The sequence below is a fragment of the Podarcis muralis genome, chromosome 16 (genome assembly GCF_964188315.1).
Source record: "Podarcis muralis chromosome 16, rPodMur119.hap1.1, whole genome shotgun sequence".
NCBI classification, from domain to species: Eukaryota; Metazoa; Chordata; class Lepidosauria; order Squamata; family Lacertidae; genus Podarcis; species Podarcis muralis.
Genome location: NC_135670.1, coordinates 18,886,840 through 18,905,953, shown reverse-complemented (window position 1 = coordinate 18,905,953; position 19,114 = coordinate 18,886,840). Strand labels below are relative to the sequence as shown.

Genomic DNA, 19,114 nt, shown 5'->3' with positions numbered 1-19,114 from the left:
GTTCTTTGCTCTTGCTTTCATGCTGTCTCTCCCTCCACATCCACACCATAACATTCAAAGTATAGTGGTACCTCGGGTTAAGTACTTAATTTGTTCCGGAGGTCCTTTCTTAACCTGAAACTGTTCTTAACCTGAAGCACCACTTTAGTCTATGGGGCCTCCTGCTGCTGCCGGGCCGCCGGAGCGCGATTTCTGTTCTTATCCTGAAGCAAAGTTCTTAACCTGAGGCACTATTTCTGGGTTAGCAGAGTCTGTAACCTGAAGTGTATATAACCCGAGGTACCACTGTACTCTTATATCACTTTAACCATCATGGCTTCCCCCAAAGGATCCTGGGAAGTGTAGTTTGTTAAGGGTGCTGCTGAGAGCTGTTAGGAGCCCTCCTCCTCCCCTCACAGAGCTAGAGTTTTCAGAATCGCTCTTCTCTGAGGCTTCTAGCCCTGCGAGGGGCCCCCTGACAACTCTCAACACCCCAAACAAACTATAGTTCCCTGGATTCTTATTATTTTGGGGGGAAGCCATGGTTACTTAAAGCATTATCATAGCATTTAAAATGAATCATGCAGATGGGCCCCCCTTCCTTCCTTCCTTCCTTTCTTTCACGCTCTCGTTGGACGCAGGAAGTGCAGAATCCCTCGTGCTTTGTTGTCTGCCTGATGCGCTGAGGAAGGCGCCTCTATTTATTTTGGGCGGGCCTGAAATGCATATGGTAGCAAAGGAGCAAAGTGAGACGGACAGCTGCGAGTTTTGCTTCTCCTTTCTTTGGGTGCGAAGGTGCTTGCCAGATATAGCTGCTTGTCCCTGCTACCCCACCCCCAAGGCTAGGAAGAAGTAAGATTGTTCCACTCGCAGGAAGAAAAGAGAAGTTTGCTCTCAGGAGGAACGGGAAGTGAGAGGCCTCTCAGGGCAGGGAGGGGTTGGGGAGAGGGGAATTTGGCTGTTTAGAAGGACGAGTGTGGGGCTGAGAAGGAAGGAGGACACTGCACTGCCCCATTGCAAAAAACATATTCCCTCCTCCTTAGCACTGTTCTTTAAAATGAGTCTCGACTACATGGCTTTGCTTAGGTGTGTGTGGGAGGAGGCAATTTCAAAGCATCCATATACCAGTTGTTGGGAGTCTCAAGCTCAGGTCCTGCTTTCAGGCTTCCCATAGTGGTGATCTGGTTAGATTAGATCATGGTTTCCAACAGTTGTGTTTTGGGTTTGTTTGTTTTTTGGACTACAATTCCCATCATCCCTGGCCACTGGTCCTGCTTGCTGGGGATGATGGGAGTTGTAGTCCCAAACCAGCTGGAGACCCAAGTTTGGGAAATCCTGGATTAGATAAATTTATGGAGAGTGAGGCTGTCTGTGGCCTCCAGGATCAGAGGCAGGATGCCTCTAACACGCCACTTGCTGGGAATCACAAGCAGGGAAAGTTGGTGTTGCGCTCTGGTTTCCACTGGTCTCCTGCTTTGCCTCTGTAGGGAACTTTAAAACAACAGCAACAAAACCAAACCCCTTTTGTTGCGAAGGGTTCTGGGTTGTTGTGCAAGAGGGCAGTCAGTTGCTCTGATTCACTTTGTGGTAGCAGATTTTGCACGGGTTTCTCCTTTTCTTCTCGTAAGAAGAGCCTGGCTACTTGGTCAGACTAAAGGGCTACCTAGTGTCCAGCATCTGGTCGGATGTCCCAGTGGGAAGTCCAGTGGGAGAAGGTTGTAAGTGCAGGGACCCCTCTCCAATGCTGCTCCTTAAAGAGGAATGCCACTTCTGATGCTGGAGGGCATATGTTGTCACCGTGGCTAGTAGCCATCGATAGCTTTACCCTCCTCAAACTTGTCTAATCCCACTTTAAATATGCCTGTATGGGTGACCGTCACTGCATCTTGTTGCAGTGAGTTCCATAAGTTTAAACTATTCCATACGTTAGCTATTTTAATTGCAGCATTTTTTTGCTGCTTCATAACGTAACGTCCTCTGGGCGCTTTGAAATAAATATGTAGAAAGTGTTTAGGATGGGCAGCATAATCCCTTGCATGGATCAGTGCTCAAATTATAGTTGGAGGAGGAGCTATAGGGTCCCATAATGACACCCACAAGTCCCAACTCAGTCACATCGTACCCCTCCCTTCTTAGTTTTTAAGAACAGTCACTAATCTAGGCGGTGAGGAGCAAGTTCCCTTTATCTCCCTCCATATTTCAAACACTGGCAGGGGTGATCTAGAGCTAGCTTTGGGCAGGGGTCATCTGTAAAAGAACCTGAAGTTCTTAGTTTTCTTACTCTTATTCTTATTAAAATGTGTGTACCACCCTTCATCCGTAGATCTCAGGGCGGTTCACAGCATAAACTTGCAATATAAAAAAACACACAAAACACATATTAAAAATAAGAACAAAAACTCTCACAACACATTTTAAAGGGCATCCGATATAGTCGTTTGAGTGTGGCTTACAGTGCTTAGATGCATCCGTTGTACACCATAGGAATGCTCTGAATTCAGAATGGGGGATTTTTGGCCCTCCAGACATTGCTGGCCTCCCAACTCCCATCTTTCCTTACCTTTGACTGTGTGGTCTGGGGCTGATGGGAGCTGGAGTCCAGCAACATCTGGAGGGTCCTTGGGATGAATAATTCCATCCACAAAGAACAGGGGTAGCCAGGGGCTGATGGGAGCCGTAGTGCAAAAACAGGAGGGCTGCAGGTTCCCTATCCATGTCTCTGAGGTCCTTTTTCTGACTTGCATTCTCTGCCCTTGTCTCTCCTGTTTCCCCACCATGCCTGTCTTTTCCATTTCTCTCTGGACTTTTGCACCGTCCTGTACCATTTCCCAATGCTTGCTTCTGCTAACCTGCAAAAAACAAACAGGGCTGCTGTTGCCCAGGGTCAGTCTAGAAGGCAGCAGTGTTGGGGGAGGAATGGTTGTTGTTTTTTGCATGCCTGCATGCACATGCAGGCAGTGAAGTGGGTCTCAGAGCAGAGATGGAGAGTTAGGATCCCAAGGGAGAATGCTGATAGGAAAACAGAAAAGGTTGAGGCTGGGAGACAGTGGTGGCTCCATCCCAACTCTCGCCCAGGAAGGGGTTTGAACTTTTCGTTGGCTGAAGAAAGATGTGTTGTCCTTTTGGGGCCGATTTCTCAGGACTTGCCTTTCTTGCTTGCTTCCAGGCCTGGCGATATCTGGAAACCCAGAGAGCAGAACCCTCTTCCTGTGCCACAGAGGAGGAAGAAGAGCCCCCTCAGGGGACCTCCAGGCCCAGGGCCCACAGATTCCCCTCTCTCGCCTCCGTTGGCGCCTGAGGCCCCCCCTGTGCGGAAACACAGGCTGGAGAAGATGCCGCTGTCCCCAGAGTCTCCAAGCCCCTCGGCAGAGGTGGCCACACCTTTGGTGGAGGACAGCTCCAACCCCCTCAGCGTGCCCTGTGCCCCAGATAGCCCGCCTAGGGAAAGACTAGGCCGCAGGAGCCTGACAGAAAGACCCTCCTCTCCCACCCATGGTTCTGTGGTGATGTATTTTGCAGAAGACTCAGCCCTCGCTGAACACAGGCCCCTCCTAGTCACCGACGATGCAGAGTCCATGGGGTCGTCTTCGGATGCGGCCTTCATGGCCTTGTCTCCCCTCATGGGGCCTTCCCCCATGGCTGCTTTTTTTGGAGAAGCAGCGACTAGCGCAGCAGGAGAGCCATCCCTGTTAGCAGTTGCTCCTGTCTCGCCTGGTGGGGGTAGCGCAGTGGTGAAGATGGAGCGATGGGGAGGGGGGACATGGACTCCTGGAGATGGCAACCTGCCTGAGGTACCCCCGTTTGGCCCAGCAAGGAGTGGGGAGGTGGAGGGGGTTGCTTTCAAAGGAGGGCTTTCTGATGGCGAGCTGGGCTGTGCAGTGGAAAAGATGCCCCCTTTGGAACTGGAGAGGGAGCAGATTGAGGCTGAAACCAGCCAGGAGGCATGTGAAGCTGTTTCTGTCGAGGAGGCTCCTAAACAGGAGGAAAGTTGGATAGGGGACAAAACAGAGATGGGCTGTTCCCAAGTGTCTGAGGGGCTTGAAGGCCCCAGCCCACCAATAAGCCTTTCCCCAGAAGCGCCCCTGCAGCAGGTGGAATTTGTGCCAGAGGAAGATTTGGCTGGGGTGGGTGGCAGCGGCCTTCAAACCTTGCCAGGCTCGCCACTGTCTCCTGCAGGGGAGGGCAGGGAAGAGGTGGCAGAGGTGAGCATGGCAGAGATGCCCATCCCGGTCCTCACTTCCCCACCCAGTCCCGAGAGGAGTAGGGATGTGGGTGACAAAATGGCAGCTGCTGAGAGCAGTCTCCAAAGCCTGCCAGAAGGCTCGGCGTTTTCAGGACCAGAGGAAGGAGAGGCAGGTGATGGGAGGAATCCTGAGGGGAGAAGAGCTTCTGGAGGGACCTTTCAGGAGGAGGTGGCTGAAGAGGAAGCTGCTCAAGTGGAAGGTATGGCTTCTGAGGATGGAGAAGAGCAGTGCAAAGAAGAACACATCAGAGAGGAAGGGCCGGAAGGTGTTCTGGAGACGGCAGCAGCAGCGGAGTCGCACAAACCAGATGGGGACAGGAGGAATGAGGCGTCAGACCTGGAATTTCCAGAGAGCAGTGCCCCCAGCTTAAAAGCGGCAGGGATGGGCCAAGAATGGCTGAAGAGCTGCAGTCCGTCAGACAGCGGAGAGGTCAAGGCAGAAAAAGCATCCAGCACAGAGACAGATAATTTGCCACTAAGGAACAAAGAGCAAGCGGTAGTCTCGACTGAAGCTCCTCACCCCCCAAGTCCTCCATCACCTCAGGGCCCTGCCTTACCTCTCCCAGCTCCCAGCTCCCTCAAGGAGAGGAGTGCCCTGTCCAGCCAGGAAACTCTGGCACCAGTCCCCCCACCCCGTGGCACAGCAACAGACCTTGGAGCTCAAGGCAAATCCCAGGTACAGAAGGCCGCGCCATGCCATCCTCCTTACTGTCGACAACCCATGGCCAATTCTCTCCCCTGCTTTCTCAATGTGCAGCTAACTCTGGTTTTGTTGCGGAACACTCCTGCTTTGTATATAAGGAAGTGGTGGTAGGAGAGCCGAGGTCAGAGCATGGTGGTTGGAGCCTTGTTGTAAGATAACTTGAAACTATGGGATCCCAGAACCTCATTCCTTTTAAATGGGTTCGATTCTGGAGCAGTGAGTGTTGAACCTTACCAGTTAAACTGGGTGTGGGATTTGGAGCAGGAAGGCTCCTGCTGTGACAGAAGAGGCAGAGCTCATGATGGCTCTTCCTTTCCTCCTGTGGGGAGGGGGTGCAGGGATACAGTGTAGAGCAGAAGACCTACAGAGACCCAGCTGGGGCTCCCAGCTATCATAGCATGCTGCAGAGGGACAGGTGAAGCAGCTTGCCCCATGGTCACTGTGGGCACGTTCAGGGATATTTGCTGGTTTGTTGCTTGCATCCCGTCCTATAGCTGCCTTATACCAAGTCAGACCCTTGGCCCATCAAGTTCAGTATTGTCTGCAATGACTGGCTGGCAGCGGCTCTCCCAAGATTTCAGGCAAGCAGGGATTTCTCCCAGCCCTATCTAGATATGCCGGGGATTGAAACAGGGACCTTCTGCATGCAAAGCAGAAAGCTACAGCCGTCCTGCATGTATATACGTGTGTGTGTGTGTGTGTGTGTGTGTGTGTGTGTGTGTGTGTTTCTGTCTTTGTGTCTGTGTGTTGGTTCCAACAAGCTCAGTAGAGCAGATTGGCCAACAATACCATATCCCATGCACAGCAGTACACAACAGTAAAATATTGTCAATGCCATGTCGTAAACGGATAGGTGTGCAGGAAAGAGTAACAATAGTAGGCAGAAAAGCAATAGAATTCATTCTTTTAAATGCTCGATGCATCCCAAAGGCCAGGGCAAATGGAAAGGTCCTTTACCTGGTGCTTCAATGTGGGGAGCACCTGAGTGTTATTTGAAAGGGAGTTCCATGACTCGTGTGTGTGTGTGAGAGAGAGAGAGAGAGAGAGAGAAAATGAATGAATCAATGGCTGAATGGCTGTGTTGCTGTCCACCCAGCAGAAGCTAACGCTGGGACAATGAGCTCAGCATCTTGAGCAGACCTTAATTAGCAGTGGCTGGATGGCATGCAAGCGCCATCTTCACTGCTACTTTCCCCAGGCATTGTTGCTCCCACCAGCCTCGGCCAATGTGGCTGATAGCCAAGAACAGTGGGAGTTGTGGCCCAGCAACACCCCACCCGTGACCTAGAATGTTTTGCCACAATTGTGGGGGCAGGGAGGGAGCTATCCGTGTCCCTTCACCCAGACCCATGACCAGCTTCTCCCCTCCCCTCCCCCACCCTTTTTAGGTTGACTCCCCCACCAGCCCATCGCTTGTGAGTTCCAGCCAGTCCTTGCTGGAGTGGTGTCAGGAAGTGACGGCAGGCTCCCGGGGCGTCCGCATCACCAACTTCACCACGTCTTGGCGCAATGGGCTGGCGTTCTGTGCCATCCTCCATCACTTCCACCCAGAGAAGATGTGAGTTGTTGTCTTGCATGCAGAGCTCCTGTTCTGATGGGAGCCCATGGCTGTTTCACTGTGGCAGAGAACTGACACGTAAGGGAGCTGTCCTGATGGCAGTCCCAAAGGACTAGTGTCCTGCCTGTGGCTCTTACAGTTAACCTAGTTAAAGAATGTTGTCTGGATTCATTATCTCTTCTAGAAGATCAGTGTGGTGGAAGCAGCCTGCCTTCTATCAAGTCACGTCATTGGTCCAGCTAGTTCTGTAACGCGTAGACTCCCTGTAGCAGGAATCTCTCCCAACCCTACTTAGAGATGCCAGGGATGGAACCTGGGACCTCCTCCACTGAAAGCCCCTGAACTATGGACCTTCCCCGTTGAATTTATGTGCATTTGCATGTTCCAGAAACCTCAACAAATCTGCCTTTGCAGAGATGCTGCAGGAAATGTGAAGAACTTGGGAATCTGCCTTAGAATCATAGAACTGTAGAAGGGTTGTCTAGCCTTGCAAAGCTAGGCTTGCAGGGCACCATGAATGAACCCCTCAAAGCCAACCGACCAATGGGTAGGGGTTGCTCCAGTGGTGCAGAAGGCTTTGTTGGAGGGAGGAGAGCCCCCTGTGAATGGGGTGGGGAGGAGGGTGTCTACTGGCCTGAGCAATGAAACATCCAGAAGCATAGGGATAGAAAAGAGATCAAGGCACCCAGGGATAGACTGTTTTAAGCAGAGGTAATGAGAAAAGGTTGGGGGTCATTGTGGCAGTAGGGCCAAGTACAGACAGTGGTGGTGTTGGTGATAGAAAGTTTTGGGGTCCCAGGTGATCCAGGTCAAAGCCTGCTCACAGACTTTATGCTTCTCCCCCCTTCCCACCTTCAGCAATTACGAAGCCCTGGACCCGCTTGATATCAAAGAGAACAATAAACTGGTGAGTCTGTAGCTCCAGCTTTCCTTGAGCCAGAAGAAATTGGGCTGTTGCGTGGACATGCTTTAGAGGGACACCTTTAACATAGGGAGGTCCCAAGGCCTTGTCGGGGAGAGGTTTGCATCCTTAGCTGAGCTATTGAGTTTCTGGGTGGCCTTAAGTCAAAGTTACTCAGCCTAGACGACCTCACAGGGTTGTTCTGGGGATAAATAATTCAGAAAACTCTGGGGTGGCCCAGAGTGGACAAAACAGGTGTAGGAGGCCTCTGTTTCTGTCAGCCCTCCTACATGTAAAACGAGTAATAGTATCAAGTTGGTGTAGTGGTTAGAGTATTGGCAGGTTGGGTTAAAATCCCCACTCAGCCCTGAAGCTCACTAGTGACCTTGGGCCAGTCACTTACTCTCATATATATATCAGAAAAGGTTTTTTAGCCCTTGAAAAATGCAGTAGGGGAGGAGGAGGAGAGCATGATGTTAACAAATAAAACCCTGCTGTGGAAAAAGCCCTTTGGTTGGGAAAAGGCTTTAACAGGCTCTTTGAGTTCCTCTCTCTTTCTCTCCTTCCGTAATCAGGCCTTTGATGGCTTTGCCTCACTGGGGATCTCCCGGGTGATGGACCCTGCCGACATGGTTTTCCTGGCTGTGCCCGACCGGCTAATCGTCATGACATACCTATGCCAAATCCGGGCTTTTTTCACCGGGCAAGAGCTGAACGTGGTGCAGTTTGCCGCCAACAGCAACCAGACCACCTACAAGGTGGGCAAATTCGACACAGACTCGTCTGGCTCCATTGATCCTGCCGACTTCTACTCCCAGCACCTCCACGTTGCCGCCTCCCAGACAGAGCCCAGGTTGGGCCCAGAGGACTCTGGGGTGGCAAAGGCGTCCAGCACCATGCCAGAGGAAGGCCAGAAGCCAAAGTTGGAGGATGCTGCCCCTGAGCATTCTCAGAGCGAGGAGAAGGCAGATGCTGCAAAGGATTCTGGGAAGGCAGCTGTGACAGAGGACAAGGTGGCAGAAGCCAACAGTGCTGAGCCACTACAGCCTGTGGAACTAGATCGGGCCCATGAGGCAGTGAACATGGCGGAAGCTAACAAGAAGGGAATTGTCAATGGTGCAGCTGTCAAGCCAGCCGACGAAGCCACACCGGAGCCCCTCAGAACTGTGGACTGTAAAGCTGAGGGTGTGAATTCTGATGAGAAGGCTGTGGCTGAGAGTACCGCAGACACACAGTCTCTTCCCACTAAGGCGGAGGCCTCCCAATCTGATGGGAACACACTTGTTAATGGCACTGCAGCTGATTCAGCCACGGAACGTGGGGCCAGTTTTCAGGCCCAAGTGGATTCTAGGACTGAAGCCCCGAAGCCTGGTGCACAAACTGTGGCTAATGGCACTGAGGCCAGTCAAAACCCTGAATGGCAGGAAGAGGTCTCTGCCCTGAGCAACGCTCAGACTGCTGCCTCAAAGCCCGATGGGAAGCTGCTGGCCAATGGGGCTACTCTCGCTCAGGGTGCGGAAGCAGAGGCTTCTGGGACAGAAGCCGCAAGGCCCGAGGGGAAGCTGCCCACCAGCAACGGGGAGAAGCTGGTTCCCCCTCCGCGGCTGAAGCGGATTGCGTCGCGGGGCAGCATCGAACGCCCCTTACAGCGTGCACTGTCCACAGGGAGCCAAGGCCCGGTAGCCCCCCCACGCTCCCACGCTGCCAAGTCCACCTTCGCCCATGTGCGGGATGCTGACCTGGTGAAGAAGCGGCGCTCACGGCTCAAAAGCGAGTCCCTGTCGATGGACGAAGGGGAGCCGGGGAGCCCGGTTGAGGACCCTGCCAGGCGGCTGGCCATGGTGAGTGGAGCTCCCAAGGAGACACTGGACAAGCTTGCTTGGGCGTGTTGCCGGGTTAATGTTGCATGGCCGCTTTTTTATCGTTGTGCTTCTGGTTTTGCTAACCCCTTGCCCTGCTGAACTAAGAGCTTTTATAGCATGGGATGCTTGATCTAGGAGGGTCTAACCTAGGCCTAGCTTTGGACCTGCAACTGCTTCAGATCCAAGCTTTTGGCTTTGAAAAACATGCTGCTGTGGAGAGAGTGCTGCTGGGCACATGCAGAGTTTCATTTCCATCAGCACAGCCAAAGCTGCCCATTTGGCTTCCAGGTACCATTGAGCTCTGGCACTGGTCTCCTGCTTTTGAAATTTGGTGGTTGGGTTTGATGGACAGGTTTCGAGAACTGGGCCTTTTCGGCTGCCTTTTGTAACAGCTGCTGCCCTCTTGAAACACTGCTTGGATTTCGTGAATCAAACTGGGTGCATTGTTGGTGTGGTGCTGTCCCGTGTCTTGGAAGTTTAGCTGCACAGCCTTTGATTCCTTCTAACCCTGGTATTAGGGACCTTGTGGCCCTCCAAATGTTCTTAGACAGCAACTTGTGTCATCATTGGCCATTGGCTGTGCTGACTGGGGCTGATGGGAGTTGCAGTTAGGCAACATCTGGAAGAGCTGCAGGCCTCCCTGTCTCTGCCCTAACCTGATTTTCTGTTCTGTTTCTCATTGGCGAATGGGTTGCTCTGTGTGGTTTTTGCTCTGTCCACAGATGAACTCATAACAGCGTTTGCATTGAAAGCTTAACATTTTGTGTGCCTCTCACTTTTGAGTTGTCCTGGTGAACTACTAATCATTTTATTAATTTATAAAATAAAAACTTATTTCTCCGTACTTGGGGTATGCGTGTTTGTGCATGATATCCAGCCATTTTAGATGGCAAAGTGAATTGGGGAACTGTAGCTGTGTGAGGGGAATTGGGAGTTTTCCTAATGACTCTCAGCACCCTTAACAAACTACAGCTCCCAGAATTCTTTGTGTGGAAGCCATGACTGTTTAAAGTGGCTGTGCAGTGCTTTAAATTTATGGTGCGAGTGTGGCCAGAATCCGTTTTAGGTATGTCTTGCGCAGGGCTGGCACTGGGGTTGGTATCATGATGCAGCTGCCAAGGCCTACACCCCTGCAGAGGGAAGACTGTCGATTCTCAGAGCCTTTTGGCCCAAAAGGAAGTGGGGTGGGGGGAGCCATGCAGAGGCCATCTTGATGGAAACCTGGAGCCAGCCCTGATCTTCTGCTTCCCAAGTACGTGCCTTTTATGTGCGCTGCTTCTATGCTTGGTTTGCTAATTTTAGTGCAGGCAGCTAGGCTGGATGCACCTGCTGTAGAATAGTCTGCTAGTAATGGGCTGTAGGTCATGTTTTCATCTCCAGTTCAAAAGATCAGGAAGGAGGTAATGGGAAATATACTCACCTCTGGCAGACACCCAGGAGAGCGGCTTCCCGTCAGAGCAGACAATATCACGCCAGACGGATAAAGTCTGACCTCTCTCCTTTAATGCCTTCATCACCTCTCTGCATTTGCAGCTGATCAGGGCAGCTGGCAACACCCCTTACTGGCTGGTTTCTGCTCAAGGCTTGCTCGCTTGCCAGCCATCTCCATGTTTCCATGTTCTTTTATGAATGTGCCATCGCATGGTGAAAGCATAAAGACCATAGATCTGTCTAGGCGAAAATTCTGACTGAAAACTTTCAATTTCTCACCTCCAGACATTGCATTAAAACAACTCCTGTCAGTCCCATGGCTGATGGCTAAGGCTTATGGAAATTGCAGTTCAGCAACGTCTGGAGGGCCAAAGGTTCCCCACCCTCTTAAGGCAATACTAATCGGTTGTTTGTTTAAATCAGCCCTCCAGATGTTTAGGGACTACAATTCCCATCATCCCTGACCACCATCATCCTGCTAGCTAGGGATCATGGGAGTTGTAGCCCCAAAACATCTGGAGGGCCGAGTTTGCCCATGCCTGGTTTAAATGTATAAATTAAACACTTGCTCTGGTGCTCTGTAGCAGCTTGGGAGCCTCCAAATATCTTGGACTCAACACCTGCAAGGAGGGCTGGGGCAGATGGGAGTTGTAGTCCAAATCTTCTGGTGCACATCAGGTTTGGGAGGTTGGGGTGCCAACTCATGGTGCCTTCTAGTTGAGACTCCAGGTCTCATCAGCCTAGCCAACTTGGCACATGGCCGCAGGTGATGGGAGCTAGGCTCCCACAACATTGGGGGGGGGGGGATACAGCCTCTTCACTTCTGTCTCCTGACTCTGTTCAATATTTTTCAAAGATGAAAGTTACATGACTCTGTTTGCTTTGCTGAGACCCAATTTCCTCTCTCTCTCTCTCTCTCTCTCTCTCTCTCTCTCCCTCTCCCAGGAGGATGTTAGCGATGGGGGCTCAAGACCCCGACCAAAAGTTCAGCGGCACCCAGGTGAGTTTGGATCCTTGCAGAGTTGGTAGGCTGGAACTAAAGAGGTGGGCAGCTTGCTTTTTCCTCCATCTCCCAACTGTCTCTGAAGGGTCCCCTGCATAAGCAGGTGCTCTGGTCTGAATACCCCTTCTATCTACCCCAGCCCCACAAAAAAACTTGTAATTAGCTCAGACTGGTTATCTCTGGTTCTCTTCTTCACAGCCCCTCCAACTGCTACCTCCCAGGAACTGCCCCAGGACACCAGCCTGAAGATCAGCACCAATGAAGAAGAGATTCTGGTAAGATATGGGAATAATTGGGCCTCTTGAGGTTAGAATCGCTTTTGGAGCAAGATCTGATTTAAAACGAAACCGCCTCATTTGAAAGCAGCCTTTCTCTGATTAGCAGCTGTTTCAGCTGGTAAAAAAGGCACACCAGAAAAAGGAAGCTAGTCCCCCTAACACCACAGCTTTTATAAAATACACTCCCCCCCTCAAAAAAAGAGGAGACTTTAAATCCTAAAATCTGATCCATTTCTGCCCTCATAGGTGTCCCTTTTTGCCTGGCTGGGGGCTCTTTAACAACGGCATGAAAAGCATGAATAACTGGAGACTATTTGCAGCTATTATTAACCATTTAGTTAAACAACTAAATGGAGCCTCCATGTCCTAAGGCAATCTACCTCTGATTTCCCAGATTATGGGGACAAACCGTAGTCAAAATTCAGCTCCTTGTGTCCATGAGCTTCACAGAAACATTGGGCTGACTACTGCTGAATATAAGTGTCCTGATCTAGATAAAACTTTGGTTTAACTCACCAGAGCGGTCCTCCAGTAATAGGAGATGGGAAACATATATTAGACTAGGTTCTTCTTAGCTGCAGTTGTGTTGGGGAGCTCATTCAGAATCCTAAGAAACTTGGCTTTAACACTTGACAAGTTTCTAGCTCTTAAGGAAGGTCTCCAAGAGCACAAGTCCCTGCAGGAAATTGCATGGCCTTAGGCCCTTAGGGGAACCACATGACTGCTGTGCTGCATAGGAAGCTGTTTCAGTTCCTACCCAAACCAGCCATGTTCGTAGCGAGTGAGTCATCCAAGTTCCTTTATTGGAAACAGAAACCTCAAAATGCCCCATATTTGCCCAAAGATGCTAATGTGTTGGGGACGTTGCCACCATCTTATGAGGAGGGTTTTTTCCCAGGGGGAGTGGAGACCTTGCTGTGTGGGTGGGTGGCAGCAGAGTTTGGCATCGTGGCACATACAGGCAGCCCCAGGTGGCATATGGCTCTTAGCCAAGTTCCATGCCTCCTAGGGGGCCTCTTCCCTGCTAATTAGTGCTGGAACTGGACCAATTGCCTGCCTCCCCCAACTCTCACCAGTTATGGGTGGCTATTGGCTACAATGGTTGCATTCTCCCTCCACTGTCGGAGGCAGTTGCTGGGAGTCTCAGGTGGAGAGGAGAGAGTTTTTGCACTCACGTCCTGCTTGCAGACTTCCCATAAGCATCTGGAGAACGCTTTGAGATCAAGTTGCTGGACTAGGGCCACATTCTCACCATATACTTAAAGTGCTATGATACCACGTTAAACAGGAATGGCTTCCCCTAGAGAATCCTGGGAGCTGTAGTTTGTTAAGGGTGCTGAGAGATGTTGGGAGACCCCTATTCCTCTCCCAGAGCTACAGTTGCCAGAATGCTTTAACACTCAATGTCTCTTCATGGGGCCTCCCACCCGATGTCAAAGAGATAAATAGTGATGCGACTTTCCTTTGACACCTGAAGGCAGCCCTGTATCGAGACACTTTTAACGTGAGATGTTCTGTTCTGTGATTGTAGTTGTTGCTGCTGCTGTGTTTTTGTATACCCTGTTGGAAGCTTCCCCAGAGTGGGTGGGGTACAAAAATTACATTTGCTCTGTGAAGGTTCTCCTAACAACTCTCAGGCCACTGAACAAACTACAGTTACCATAATTTTTAGGGGGAAGGTATGACTGTTTTAAAGTGGAATCATAGGGCTTTAAATGTAGGCTATACATGTGGTCTAGATGAGTCTGTTACTTAATCTTGCAAACTTGCTCTTGTATTCTTCTGGTTGCCTCTGGTGTGGGGGAAAATCAATTGCTAATTTCAGGAGCCGGGCTTGTGTGAAACGGCCCTTTAGTTTTAAGATAGCAATTGTTGTTGGTTGGTTGTTCATTACCTGCCCTCCGCCGTTTGCCACTCATAGCTGTTCTAGAAAGCATATGAGTAACCCAGGAGAGATTTGGGTAGCTAATTCTACTAACCATGGGATGGGGCTTGTTTTCTAGGCAGTTCCTGGTCTCTCCTCTCTTTCTGCGTGTTACCAGAGAAGCGCCTCGTAACCTAGAGGCAAATCTCATGCTTTGCATGCAGAAGGTCACAGATTTAATCCTTGACATTTGAAGGATCTCAGGTTGCAGAGCTGGGAAAGACGCTACCAGTCAAAAGCAACTAATACTGGGCTTGATTGATCAATGGCTTGCTTTCCTACAAGGCTGCTTCATCTGTTGCTCATAATCAGGGCCTTGCAGAGCCAGGCAGAGGCCCAGGCCAGGTAGATAATGTGCCCCCCCCCCTTTTTTTTTTACTCTGGGTATAACTGAAGTCTTATAAGTAAGTATATAAATAATTTTCACAAAAGTTATGCTGACAAATAATTTTATTTCAAGGCTTGAACCCTCCACGTTCGCCTCAGTGCATCCCCTGCGATTGTGAATATGCTGACCAAGGCCCCCTTTGGAATCGGAGGACCGGGCCAAGTGGCCCATATGGCCCCACCCCCTGTCTGGGCCTGCTCATAATGTGCTTTACTGTTCCTTCTTATGAAAATGTCCAAAGCCTGCAAAGCCTCTCCTCAAAGAACATAAGAAGAATCTGCGGGACAAGGCCGGTGCTCCAACTAGTCCAGCATCCTGTTCTCACAGTGGCCAGCCAGTTGCAGGACCCGAGCATGAGAGCCCTCTCCCCTGCTGTGGTTTCCAGCAACTGGCATAGCTGCCTTTAACAGTGGAGACCGAGAACAGCCACCTTGGCTATAATAGCCATTGATAGCCTTCTCCACCATGAATTTATCCAATCCTCTCTTGTTTTTTAATTAGTTTTTATTTAAAAAATTGTTGTGTTACAAAACAAACAAGGAAAAGTACATATAGCATCTTCTTTTTCGATTCATAGAGTCTTAACACCATCTGAATTGGTGGCCATCACTGCCTAAATAGTTCTGCACCGACAAAAAAAGTAGATTTTTCAATGAGAATAAGTTGCACCTTCTTCATTTTTCTACAGCTCCTTTAAATTGGCAAAGCACTGAACAGCCTTTGTGTGGGGGTTTTTTTCTGCACACAACCACCCTGTGAGGCTGGCCACTGTTGTTCCAATTTTAGATTGGGCACCTGAGGCTGAATCGGAATGCAAAGATGCCCAAAGCCACCCAGTGGCAGAGGTGGGACTTTTAACAACCAGGATTAAATCTGTCTCCCAGATCTGAAAGTCATACTCTCACCACTAGGAAGCAGATTGGGATAATCTGCAGGTAAAAAAACGGGTTTGAATGTCCTCTTGTATATTGGGTCCTGTTTTCGTCTCTAGCAAGGCGTTTTTGCTTTCTGAGATATCATTTCTGCAGGCAACAGTCTAGCTCTTCCCTGCCCCATTCCATGCCCCAGGGTGGCATTCACATCCCCCATCCCAGGACAGACACCATCTCTAATGACTGCTGTGGTTTCACCCTAGAGATTCCAAGACACCAGCCAGTACGTGGTTGCTGAACTCCGGGCTTTGGAGAATGAACAGCGGCAAATCGATGGGCGGGCAGCTGTGGTGGAGAAGGACCTGCGGGGCCTTATGGAATCAGGTAGGAAAACTGGGGACGGGAGCCACAGCTCAGTGGGTAGAGCATCTGCCTTGCATGCAGAAGTTCACAGGTTCTGTTCTTGGCATTGCCAAGACCCCTGCCTGAAACTCTGGAGAGGGGGCAATCTCATGGGCGAGAGTGAGCAAGCCTGCAGATACCTTCCCTGCATTTTGCTGCCTCTGTGCTGAGTGCACAATTCTTGCCCGTGCAAAGTACATTCCTGTGATGGGGAGGAAAGTGGGAGGGGGAGAGTAAAGTCTCCCCTTCCTGGGCGCACTTTTCCTGCATATCTAAATGCCCCTGCTCACCCCAGGCCCTACCCACAGATGTCCAGTGACATGGAACACCCCTACAAGCCCATCAAGCACTCATCCAACCTCTCATGTGGCCAGTGCTGGATTTACGTATAAGGTAAACAAGCTATAGCTTAGGGCCCCACTCTCTTGGGGGCCCCAAAATAAAATTAAAGGGGGGAAAACTGGATGTACATTTCCAAAATATAAGATAAAAAACAAATAAAATAAAATATACATACAGCAACAGTGGCAAATGGCTTTAGCTACCTATTAGGTCCATAAATGACCATATAGCATATATTCAACACAAAAAACAGCAACAATTTGTTGTTGACAAAGGACAGCTGGACATATAAAGGGCCCCATTACCTTCAGTAGCTTAGGGCCTCATCAAACCTAAATCCAGCCCTGCATGTGGCCCTCAGACAGGGGCTCATTTCAGCATTGATCGGTGCTGACAGCAAGTCCCTCTAGCACAGCCACGAAAGTGGGCTTGCTATCAGCGCTGATGGGTACTGAAAATGAAGCCCTTTGAAAGTGAAACACTCGCAAGTCCCACTTAGCATTGAACAGTTGGCAGCACGCTGGTTTTCCCTTTGCAGCCCTGTCTTTTTACCCCCTACACATCTGATGTCACATATGGCTTTAAGGGTGGGGCAAGTTGCTCACAATTGTAAAATTCTCGGGAGTGACAAATGTCCAAATGTTCCAGATGTTGGGGAAGACAGATCATCAGAGATCCTCACCCTTCCTCTCTTCCCCTGATCTACTTCAGGTGCTGACAAACTGAGGGAGGAAGAGCTGATCCAGGAATGGTTCACACTGGTGAATAAAAAGAATGCCCTCATCCGACGGCAAGACCAGCTGCAATTGCTGTGAGTGCGGGAGGGGTGGGAGGAGAAAATGGCAGCACCGAAGGGGGCGGGACTTCCTTATTCACTGCTTGATGGAGCACACAGCATAATGGCTCGTTCATGTGATCCAAGGCCACATCCACACCATATGTTTAAAGCACTTTAAATAGCCATGGCTTCCCCCAAAGAATCTTGGGAGTTATAGTTTATTAAGGGTGCCAGGTGTCTTTGGTGCACCTCTGTTCCCCTCACAGAGCTACCATATTGGTTTTACAGCCAATGTCTCTTTCCCAGGAACTCTGGGAATTGTAATTCTTAGCTAAGAGGAGTTACTGGTACTTTTTGGGTGTCTGAACGCAGCTTCTTCCTTTCTACTCCAGGATGGAAGAGCAAGACTTGGAGCGGCGATTTGAACTCCTGAGCCGTGAGCTGAGAGCCATGATGGCTATTGAAGGTGAAGACTTGAAAACCAGGGTGGAGGACTGGGAAAGGGGACCTGGAGGGAAAGGGGGCCTGGGAGGCTGTGTCAGTGCTTCTCTAGCAGGCCCAGTTTGCTGGGCTGTTGTGCCCCCTGGAGCATTTCCTGACTGGGGATGTTGATGAAGAAGGGAGTATGGAGAGATCTAGGAAGTTTGGCGGCAGGGCAGGGTGGCAAAATGAAAGTTCTGTTTCAGTGTTCCTTTTTTCTTTCTTTTTTAAAAAAGTTTATTCTGCCATTTATTCTGTGCTTGGTTTTTATTCCAACGTCTTGGTTTTCTCTACTGCTGTTTTCAAAATTGTTCTCTTCAGTCTTCAGGTGTTTTAACCGTCCTAGAGTGTGTGTGTTGCACGCCCAGGTTTATTTGCGGTTTTTAATATATACATGTACATCTGTATGTGGCTTTGTATATCTGTGGTTTGGAAGGTGGATCAGCCTTTCTTGCTATGCCTCTCCCCACTCCAGACTGGCTCAAAACAGAAGCTCAACAGCAGCGGGAGCAGCTCCTTCTGGAAGAGCTGGTGTCGCTGGTGAACCAGAGGGACGAGCTGGTGAGAGACCTGGACATCAAAGAGAGGATGTGAGTGGCTCATCTCTTCTTTGGAGTGTGAGGGAAGAGGGATGCTGGCAGTTAAAGCACAAGGGGGAAGCTACCTTCCTTCCCACCAGGGACTGCAGATGTGTGAGAATGGAAGTTGGGGGTCCTCTGGTATAAGGACTTCTCTGGTGCCTGTTAATCCTCCTGTTTGTAGCCAAAAAGCCTCATTTCCCAAGCTTTCCTAGACTCTGGGCTCCTGATGCAAGGACCAGGTCTTTCTGAGCACTCAAGCAACAGCAAAAGCACCAGTGCCTCTGCACATGTGCAGAGTACCTTTCCCCTTTGTAACCACATTTCCTGATCCAGGAGCGTTGGAATTTTTCCTTTTTAGATATTAACCCTTTAGTCAGGATTTGGGGAAAGGGTTGTGGGGGGGGGGTGTTCGGTGACAGTGTTGACACATGGGGAGGAGATCTTTATAAATGGGAATACTGTGCAAACACATGCAGACACATACACACACACAAATCCTATTTCATTTGGCTCCTTGTCCTTGAGGCTCAATATGTAACACTAAATTTTCTCTATTGTCCTTGCCATGTAGCTGCAGAGAGAAACTTGTATTGACAAGAAGAGTTAATATACAGTATTCTTAAAATATTGAGCATATTTTAAAGTATAGAAATGAGAATAGTAAGATAATAGGGGTGAAGAGGTACCTGGATATCATGCCAGCTTTTAGAGAGACTCGTTTCATTGAAGTAGGTTGGCTATTGTGTCAGCCTGTGCCCTGCCCTGCCCTACCCTGCCCCGCCCCACCAGTAAACACTGATGTTCCCGTCAAATGTAAACATTGGAGACCAGAGTTTGTTTCTGAATGGAACATCTAAAATAATTTGTTTTAAAAAATCAGGGTGGCGGATGAGAGGGTTTTACAAACTAGTAAGGACTGGAACCTTGATTTTTCCATTGATTTCATGGAACCAATTCTCTTTTTGGTTTTGGTTTTCTTCGAAGCAGGTTGGAGGGGTTAAATGTTAGCGAGTGAAGGACAAACGTAATTCCACCCCTCTTGAAACTTCAAGTTCTTGCTCCCTTTCTATAAACAAAACAAAACACTTGCCTCCCTAGGGAAACATGTCTTTTAAGGTGATGGTTGCCAGTTGAGGAAGGCTAATGTTCAGAAGGGACACGGGTGGCGCTGTGGGTAAAAGCCTCAGCGCCTAGGGCTTGCCGATCGAAAGGTCGGCAGTTCGAATCCCCGCGGCGGGGTGCGCTCCCGTTGTTCGGTCCCAGCGCCTGCCAACCTAGCAGTTCAAAAGCACCCCCGGGTGCAAGTAGATAAATAGGGACCGCTTACTGGCGGGAAGGTAAACGGCGTTTCCGTGTGCGGCTCTGGCTCGCCAGAGCAGCGATGTCACG

General features: G+C 50.0%; 1 protein-coding gene across 4 annotated transcripts in view; it reads left to right on the top strand.

The window, feature by feature from the left end:
* Window positions 1-19,114, top strand: part of EHBP1L1 (EH domain binding protein 1 like 1) — a 51,283-nt gene that overhangs the window by 30,818 nt on the left and 1,351 nt on the right. For 3 of the 4 annotated variants that reach the window (XM_028709278.2, XM_028709280.2, XM_028709281.2), the window contains 10 exons: window positions 3,146-4,898; window positions 6,314-6,483; window positions 7,342-7,390; window positions 7,960-9,225; window positions 11,623-11,677; window positions 11,879-11,955; window positions 15,406-15,526; window positions 16,598-16,697; window positions 17,057-17,130; window positions 17,620-17,734. In XM_028709278.2, coding sequence (XP_028565111.2) covers window positions 3,146-4,898; window positions 6,314-6,483; window positions 7,342-7,390; window positions 7,960-9,225; window positions 11,623-11,677; window positions 11,879-11,955; window positions 15,406-15,526; window positions 16,598-16,697; window positions 17,057-17,130; window positions 17,620-17,734 — 3,780 coding nt within the window. The remainder of the gene's footprint in view (window positions 1-3,145; window positions 4,899-6,313; window positions 6,484-7,341; window positions 7,391-7,959; window positions 9,226-11,622; window positions 11,678-11,878; window positions 11,956-15,405; window positions 15,527-16,597; window positions 16,698-17,056; window positions 17,131-17,619; window positions 17,735-19,114) is intronic. The other variant, XM_028709283.2, reaches the window with a different exon arrangement.